The 9,409-nt window shown below is 43.1% G+C and overlaps 1 protein-coding gene across 1 annotated transcript; it reads right to left on the reverse strand.

Moving 5' to 3' along the window:
• Positions 1 to 5,103: 5,103 nt before the first annotated feature.
• On the reverse strand, positions 5,104 to 8,097 carry LOC146557285 (cyclin-dependent kinase 5 activator 1-like). Its single transcript, XM_085249812.1, has one exon. The coding sequence runs from the start codon at positions 7,801 to 7,803 to the stop codon at positions 6,916 to 6,918; it is 888 nt and encodes a 295-aa protein (XP_085105938.1). The 5' UTR covers positions 7,804 to 8,097; the 3' UTR covers positions 5,104 to 6,915.
• Between the last annotated feature and the right edge of the window lie 1,312 nt (positions 8,098 to 9,409).

Genomic DNA, 9,409 nt, shown 5'->3' on the forward strand with positions numbered 1-9,409 from the left:
GAAGGAAATAAAGTAAAACGAGCTGATCAGTGAAGCGATTGAAGATTTCTGGGATCCTCACCTTGCTATTTAACAGTGGTGACACAGTACCTCTCGCAGCAGCCCGTCGCTGCAGTAATCTAGTTAAAGAGATTAGCAGAGTGGTTATGTAGCAAGTCGACAGCAAAATAGACATAATCCCTGTAAGGTGTTGTCCTGGCTGGTCCCAGTTTGGTCCTTTTTCCTCCCATACGAATGAAGATGGCAAATGTTAGGTCAGAGGGAATCCCATTACATGGGAGAAAGAAATAAAGTACTCAAAATAGGAACTAAGGTTAACTAAGCCGCCTTTCTACTGGAAACATCCAGACTGATAAAATGCCTCCAAGCATGCAAATAAAGCATCTTTAAAATCTTAGTCACATAAAATAAAAACTATTATAATCACAAAGGTTAGAGTAGTAAATAAAATGACATATTGTAACAGTATGAACTGTTTTACACAAGGCTAGCTACAGATGGGTGACAAATTAAAGGGTCTTTGCAAATCAATGCAAAAGTTGTTCCAAGTAAATCATCTGTATCCAGTAGTGTAAAATGTTTATCTTGACTTGTATTTATTTGATTAGATTGGTGCAGATAATCGCTCTGAACCCAGAATTTAGTAATTTTGACATTTCTCGAGTCTTGTCCATAGTTCAGCTTTCAGGACCATAGTGACATTCCACCCATGCATATGGCTCGTGGGGGTCCCTGATAGGTAAATATGAAATTAAAGTGAACGGTTTGTTAGGGCCTTCACAGTCTTCAGATCCTTAATTCCGTTAAACCAAAAAGCTAAATCAGAAAATACAAAGTCTGTTTATGTAAAACTGAACAGAGAACAAGGAAGCATACAGGGAACAGTAACAATTCATGCAAAACAACGGAAACCAAAATATACACAAGGCCAGAGAAACACAGTGGGCTAATTCCACAATACGACACAGGTGGGAACAAGAAACATGCAAAAGCAATCAAATAGGCTACAGCTGGACAGGTCGTCAGTCTCTCGCAGGGCCAAGAGAGACTGGCACATACAACACCGAAAGAAGGAAAAGATCAGCAAATATAACTCATACACACATGAAAAACTAACCTTCAATGTAAAGCAGGAAATGAATGAGAGACAAATAACTAACATGAAACAAGATAACGGAGAAAGACAGGAAGCAAGAAAAGCGGAAACACAACAAAACCGAACTAACAATTTCAATGTATTTATTTACACAGCACCAAATCACAGCAACAGTCACCTCTAACAAAGCCCCAACAATCACACGACCCCTTACGAACAAGGAATTGGTGAAAGTGGGAAAGAAAAACTCCCTTTTAACAGGACGAAAGAACCAGGCTCAGGGAGGGGCGGGGCCATCTGCTGCGACTGTTTGGGGTGAAAGGACCAAACACAAGAAAAACGATGACTCAAAACACTAAATGAGGGGGAAACGTTTGGAAGAGTTTCATCTGTCAAAGCTGCAGCTCTACAGACTGCACTCGAGTAACAGTTCCTTATTAATATACTTTCTGCTTTCCACTGTCTCAAGCACTGATTTACTCAATAATACGTCACGTGTCATAGTCGTAGATTTCTGGAAATGTTTTATAAAAAAGAAACATGAAAACTTTTAAATAAATGATGGAATAGGAAGTTTGAAATGTACCTTTGAAGTGTGGTAGACTATAAATCCACAGCAGCAGAAAATGAAAATTGTTCACTTGCAGTACTGAAATTACAACAAGAGATGCACAACTTCACAAACCCAGTGTAAAAACAACAACAACATGTAACTGCAAGTTTCTATAAGTTACAAACTCACAAACTCATGTTTCATATGCAATAAAACAGATAAAACACGTCAGTGTTTGAATTGGACAAATGTACAATTTAATGAAAAGTATGAGCTTATTTTGAATTTAGTGGAAACAACACGTCGTTGACTCCACGTTTCCCACTGTGGAGCGTCCCGTCTGCTTTCAGCAACAGTCTGTAAAGATCTGGGAACTGAGGAGAGCAGTTCTTGTTTCCTGTCCTGTCACGATGGGACAAATGTTTTCAGTCGGTGAAAGGTCTGGACAGCAGGCAGTTCTCAGCTGGACTTTTCTACTAGTGTACAGTAGATGAGTTGTGCTGTTGTAATCGCTGAACTCTGGAGTTTAACATCCTGAAATATGAAGGCCTTCCCTGAATGTCATCTGGATGAGAACACAAGTTGTTCTGAAACCTGTATGTTCCTTTTAACACAGATGGGGTCTTTCCAGTTGTGCAGACTAGACAGTTTCACGGGCACTAATGCACCACCATAGCATCAGACATGCAGGCTTTTTGTCGTGGTTGTGGGTTGTTCGACATGGTTTTTGTGGGGGTTCTGGTTTATTTATTTATTCATGTTTATTAATTCCTCCCTCTGTGTTCTGTCCTGTTGTGTCAGGTCTCCCATATTAAGTTCATTCATGTGTCTGCTTCCCCCGTTTAGTTATCACTGCTTGTGCTTTGCTTTTCACTTTGCTTCCCTGGTTGTTGTCGTCCTTGATTTGGTTCAGCTGTGTCTCATTGTGTTCAGGTGTTTGCACTTCCCTGATTGCCCTTCTGTGTGTATATATATATATATATAGCGCACTCTTCGCCTCATGCTTTGTCTGAGTGTCTGTTCACATTTGCTCAGTAGTTTAAAGGTTTCAGTTCCCATTTGGTCTTTGTGGTTTACCTGCCAACAGATTTAAGAAATGGCTCGTTTTTCATTAATTCCTGCCTGTGTTTGGGTCCAGATTCCAACTCATGACACTTTGAAATTGGGTGCTAATAACAGGCTGGATGGTCTCTCTCCTCTTCAGTCCAGAGAATGTTTGTTTTCTAAAAATAAGATTTTGATTTGTCTGATCGCAGAACAGTTTTCCACTTTGCTTCGGTCCATTTTAATTGCGCGTCGGCTCAGAACGTTGTTTTGGTCATGTTCACTTATGGCTTCCTCTTTGCATGAAAGAGCTTTTAACACGCATGTGTGGATAAGCTCCACTCAGTTCTTTCTGAGGTGTTAATGAGCCCATGCAGTGATTTCTATGACAGGGCCATACCTGTTTTAAATAGAGTTGAGGTTTGAAACTCTGAGATGCTCCTTCTCTTGTTTTGTTTCTTACTGATTACTGCTCCAGCCTTCTGTTGCCTCCATCCCAACTTTTTTGAACATGTTGCTGAATTAAATTCAGAATGAGCAAATGTTTTTCTTAAAATGTTACGAATAAAATATAGATTTGTGAGACTCGCAAACCACTGAATTCTGTTTTCGTTTACATTTCACAGCGTCGCAATTTTTTTTGGACAGGATCGGTGTGGAGGAGTTAGAGACGTGCCTGCACCGACAGACATGCACGAGCACCGTGTGCACGTCCTCTGCTGATCACTGCAGTGTGTATGTGTTGTGCAGTGGTTCAGCCCACGCTCAGCCCAACACAGCTCACTTTGCCCAGCTCTCATTCACTTACCTACCCGTTACTATAGAGACGCAGTGGAGAAGAATGCAGAAAGCGGGCTGGCAGACAGATATGCACGAGACCTGGTTTGAATCATAATAACAAAGAGAAGGCTCTGGCATAGCATTGTGAGACTGTTACATAACGACTGCAAGGATTCTGCAACCAAGTCAACCTGTCAAGAGTTAGGGAAAAAAAAAGAGTCTATAACCGGAAAGCTATTTCAACCACGATGACGTGCTGTTTTCCATTTTATTACTTTTTGACCTCATAGATCAGCTCACAGGATCAATACAAGAAATCATACAGCAGTGATGCTTCTGTGTTTTCCACTAGGGGAAAAGAATCAATCAACGAGCTGCATTAAACACAAACTTTCCTGGTATAGATGTTATTTAAACTCATGAGTCAAAACAGACTTTCATTAAGCAGAGCTAACTTAATACAGCTGAGGCTAAAATGCTTGCTTTAAATAGCTTGAATAGATAAAGATTAGATGTTATTCTTTATTGGAACAAACTGAAACCTTGTCTCTAATCTGTTTGTTTGGCCCCATTATGATTTCTTTTCTGCCTCTGCAAGCCATTTCCAGCTGCTTCTCTTTCTGCCATAATGTCTATTTTGTCCTGTTATCCTGCCTGCCGTTCTCATTTCTACTTCTGTGTGCAGACTGTATGTCCCAGTAAGACAACCGAGTGAGAGCGAGTCACAGACAGTTCTGAGACTGCAGCAGATTCTAACCAATCACATTAAGGAGCCCTCCAGCCCACGTGGCTTATTCATAAATCCAGGAGGAAATCCTTATCAATGCAGCTCCATTCCGTCATACAGTAAATCTTCAATGTACCTCTGATCTGAGCTGAAATAAGCTTCTGAAACTTAATCATCTCAAATCGCTTCATCAAATCAAGTGTGGCATGTCTGTTTGTAGACATGTTGCATTTATTTCTTTGCAGATTTTCAAAACTCATCAAATATACATTCATGCCAGAATCATTAAATATCTACTGCTAAAATGCCGCATTATAAATTTTGCTTTCTTACAGTTTAGTCGTCTCTGTTCTCATTTCGGCATCTGCCCCTGATTAGAGAACCCAGAAAACCCAGATACGAAGCCAAAAATATCCCTTATATGTGTCAGCATGCTTTGCAGTCCTCAGTGTATAGAGCAGCAGTTAACTACACCATATTGTGAGATGTACTGTTCCTACCGAGCTGCACCCACAGCCACATAAACCTGAATCATTATCTGTAACAACGATCCCAGCAAACCTTCCCATACACCTCTATCTGAATTCTAGTTTCATGGCAACCAATAAACTCTCATGAGTTTCAGTCTCATGGCAACCCATGATAACATCCCGACACATCCCAGTAAGCATATTCGTCATGGACTTTTTCCTATTGCATAACCATGTCTCAAGGGTTCCCTGCAAATCAAGGATTAGTGGGGGGTCTGCATGGATAAGAGGCTGCCCAATTACTCCTGCAAGAAACTGCAAGGTTTGTACAAACAGACTCAGCAAGCATGTGTGGATATATACTGGTATGCACATGCACACGCACACATCATTGAAAAATGATATAAATAAAAACACTGCAAGAAAGACGAGATCCCTAATAAGTCTGGATTTATTTCAACATGGTCACCATAAACAATTACTATACTGACCTTTTATTAACATGTAAGAGAGAGTGAATGCAGCTGTGGTACATCTCCACAGACAACACACACACACACACGTAAATAACACTTTCCTCGATGACATTTAGGAAAAATTAGCTGTACAAAAGATTTTTTTCCACAGAAGATCATCCTAGAGCAAGAGCTGGTCACAGTAACTGCAGACATAATGGCAAACACTCCAGCGCCTGAGAGGAAACACTGGTACATCACCATTATCATTAGCACTGTGCAAAAACATCAAAGGTTTGTTCACAGCTGTGCAAAATAGCAGCATTTTAATTCACTTTCCAAGCAATGGATTCACAACACCACATCACAATGATCACCCAGAAGGACCATGTCAGGACTGAGCTGTAGGTTTGGTTTCAGAGTCAGATCACGTTTAACTTATAGAAACTGCAATGACACGTGTGCAAAGTATACTCTCCTGTCACTCCGTAATGAGATCTTTACATTAAATATTTGTACTTTGAAGAATCCTGAATCGACTGCACTGAAAGTGAACTGAAGCCAGCAAATGGAGGCGAACAGCACAGTTACAGCACAGGACGAAATATCTTTTGATCATTAAGCTCTATTTGTTTTTGCTCAAACTACATTGTACATACCGACCTTCAAAACAGGTAGAGGGGGAAAAAAAGAGCAAAAACATGGGTTATGTACATGTAAACCACAGAGTTTCAGGCCATTCATTAGTTGGCACATATGAAATTCAACAAAAAAAATCTCCTGAAAAAACCAAAGAAAACCTGTACAATCGATTCAGTCTTCAGTTGACCTCTGCAATGTGTTGCAAAGCAGTTCATCGCAGTGGCCAACACAGTTTGGAAAGCAATGCACAAAAGAGGCCTTGCATGCCCACTCAGGGGCTCTTTTAGTGCAACATATCACATTCATGTGGGGCACCTCTGCCCCTTGTCCTCATGTTCCACTTGAAGCAAAAGCCTTTGTACAGTTACATTACTACAGAATCACACTGCTAATGCAAACTGAGACTGCTGTTCATTTCATGAGGAACTGAAAACGGCTGCATGCCAACCAGATGTTAAAAAGTCACACATGAAGTATGGTGGTGGTGTTTGTTTTCTGCAGGTGGACCTTTTGTGTACCTCGAGCCAGTGTGTACAGATTGAAACGATGTTCCCCACAGACTCGTATCTACAGTTATTCTAAGCAATGTGTTTTTAACCCACTGGTATGCATGTTCAGCAGCTTACTTATCAGCTGACTGAGATGTTTAAAAAGCACAGTATATACTGGCTGTGCTTACAAGGCTTAGGCTTATGTGCTGAAAGTGTACTGGGCTGATTTTGGTCCTCTAAGCCAAGCTTGGCTCTGTTGTGGAAAAGTGACTGAAGAGCAGGGATGGAAATGGCTGCACAGGTCAGCACCCCGGACAGCTCCACCTCTTAACTCGGCTCAGACATCTATTCCGGTCCTGCCTGGAACCACATCCATTCACTAACTCACAATATAGGCTAATCTTGAATGAAATGGAGATTCAAGTGCCAACCCCTGCGTCACCCAAGAGACAAGACAAAAGGGACAATATTACTACTGGCATGCATTTATGAGATTTCTTAAACTGTAGCCTAAACACCACACTGAAGTTGTGTAACATCATGAGAGACTATTTCAGCCCAGCCAGGAGAATCCTTCCAGGTTGGCCTTTCCGTCCAAAACCACAGCTGTGTGATTTCTTTACATTCATCTTAGACCAGTGTCTGTTCGCTTCCATGTCAGCGGTCCAGGTTCGACTCGCTGCTGTCGCGCTGGTTTTTGAGGTCCTGGAAAACCTCGGTGAAAAAGTGTGGGTCTGCATTCAGCTGAAGCATTTTGGCACTCATCCTGTTGATGATCCGGAGCGATGTCTCCCAGAAAACGTCCTTGTTCGTCTCGTTCATGAACGGCTTGAGCGGATAGGAGATCTCGTTGCCCATGTACGAGTAGGCGAGGTAGAGGCAAGTCTGAAAGGTGCCCTGCAGCTCGGCTGGGCTGTCGGCGCTGTCCGATATCGTGTCTTCGCACAGCAGGTACACGAACACCACGTTGGCCGGCGTGATGAAGCCTTGGTCCTGCCAGCCCTGGAGCAAAAGAGTCCGGTCAATGTTTCGGAACCAGAGGATCACCTCTCCGCTGCTTAACTGTTTCAGTTTGTAACACCTGCGGCACAAGAAGTCCCCCAAACAGCGAAGCAGCTCGCCGGTTGAAGCCTGGATGACTATCCGCCTGGGTGACACCAGAGACACGCTGCTGGGCTGCTTCTGGACCGAGGACAGCCTCCCGTTCTGCACGACAGACTCGCTGTTCTGCGTGGGGACCGTGGGCACCGGGACGGGGATGGGCGCTTTCGGTTTCTTCTCTTCGGTCTGGTGCGTTTTCCTCACGTTTTCGCTGTTGAGCTGAGCCACCTGGCTGGACGGCAGCTCTCGAGTGGGCAGCGGGTTCGGGGTCACTTTCTTTGCGCTCTTCTTGGCCGAACTAGCCACCAGCTTCTTCCAGGACAGAGACACGAACATTGAGTGGCGTTTGAGGCTCTTGTCGTTTTTCCCTCCGTCTCCTGCGACCTCGGCATCCATGATCGACGCCTTCTTGGTCGCGGGAGATATAGAGAGAACGGTTCCCATGTCTGCGCGGTGGAGAGATGCGGGGGTTTGGATGCTGCTGCGGCTTGAACGCAGAACGTCGAGCAGAGTGAGAGGCGGCGAACAGCAGTCACGACAGCGACTGAAACTCCATTTACACGCTTACGTGTAACGTCTGGTCGCTCCCCGGAGGAGATGAAGGAGGACTGCGCGTTTTTGTTCTTCTTCTGCTGTTGTGTGAAATTATGTCCCAGCAGATGCTCTCTCAGTGCCGCGCGCGGAGACGCTGCGGCACGATCCCGTCTGTGAGAGGAGCGAAGATTTGTGGCTATGCGTAAATCTCAGGCTTAAACGAACCAGCAGGTTCAGCCTCTGACTGACCGTCGGGACAGCCAATCAGAAAGTCAACCAATGGTCCAATCACCAGGGCTGTTGTTTTTAGGTCTCGGTTGCCATTGATAGCAGCGACACTGACTGATTTGGTTCGTGCTGTTCTCCACCAGTCTGGTTACTTTGGGAAAGCGAGGTTATTTATAAATCAGGTCGTCTGCATCTGACCTGAGCCTCCCCAAAACACAACACAATTTTACACTGACTACTAATGAGTCAGTGTAAATTACTAATGAGTAACCCCCCACACATCTGTGGGGGGTTACTCCCACTAGGTTTATATCTGGGACTCTCCACCATTTGACCTTAGAACTGAAGAAGCTTCTCGGATGAGAGGTGAAACGTCTTCAAGCAACTTAAAGAAGTCCAGACGCTTTTCTTTGCAAGCTCCTTTGATTCTGTACAAAAGTTTCTACCAGCTACAACCAGCCTAAACTTTTTTGTCTTTCCAGACACCTGGACAAAGTTTTCAGAACAAAACACCACCTGCATTTGTTTTACTTGGACAGGTAGGAAAAAAAAACTCCCACTAATCAAAGCAATAATGAGTTTTCAGCTGAGCTCCAAATATCTTCTGCCTTACAAAGCAGTTACAATTGTTGCTATTTTAATAAAGCAGGAATTGCTACTGACCTCATGTAGTAGCAATTCATGGGAAACACCCACTGTAGGTGTGTGTAACATGTCCCTGGATCCAAAGAGACTTATCCAATTACAGTCAGTAGAACTGGCCCAGCTTCACCAGGTTACATCACTACAGTCTGATATTTCCATTCATCTTAAACTGTAAACACACGTAAATAGAAGTGAATGTCCAATGTAGTGGAATATTCAAAGCCTTTGTCATACAGTTAAACTATGAAGAGCTAAACATAACATGTGACCTGTAACCTGATGTTCTGAGGTCATTCATCCTAAGTTTTTTTTTTTTATTTTTTTTTTTTATATCAACATTTCTTTTATTTTGAGAAGTTCGGTGATCTGCTGCTCTACTGTGCTTTCATGGCATATCAAACCTTTAAACAGATGGCCTGCAGCAGAAGGACACACTGGGTGTCATTCCTGTCAGCTAACAACAGGAAATAATTCACACAAGCTCACCAAAACTGGACAACAGAAGATTGGGAAACGTTGCCTGGTCCGAGTCTCAGTTTCTGCTGGGACATTCAGATGGTAGAGCCAGGGTTTGGTGTTAACAACATGAAAGCATGGATCCTTCTAGTATTGTATCAACACTTCAGGCTGCAGGTGGCGTAAT

This window comes from Mchenga conophoros, linkage group LG16 (assembly GCF_057382185.1).
Source record: "Mchenga conophoros isolate Kocher_MC1m ecotype Shallow Benthic linkage group LG16, M_conophoros_male_GT1.1, whole genome shotgun sequence".
NCBI lineage: Eukaryota > Metazoa > Chordata > Actinopteri > Cichliformes > Cichlidae > Mchenga > Mchenga conophoros.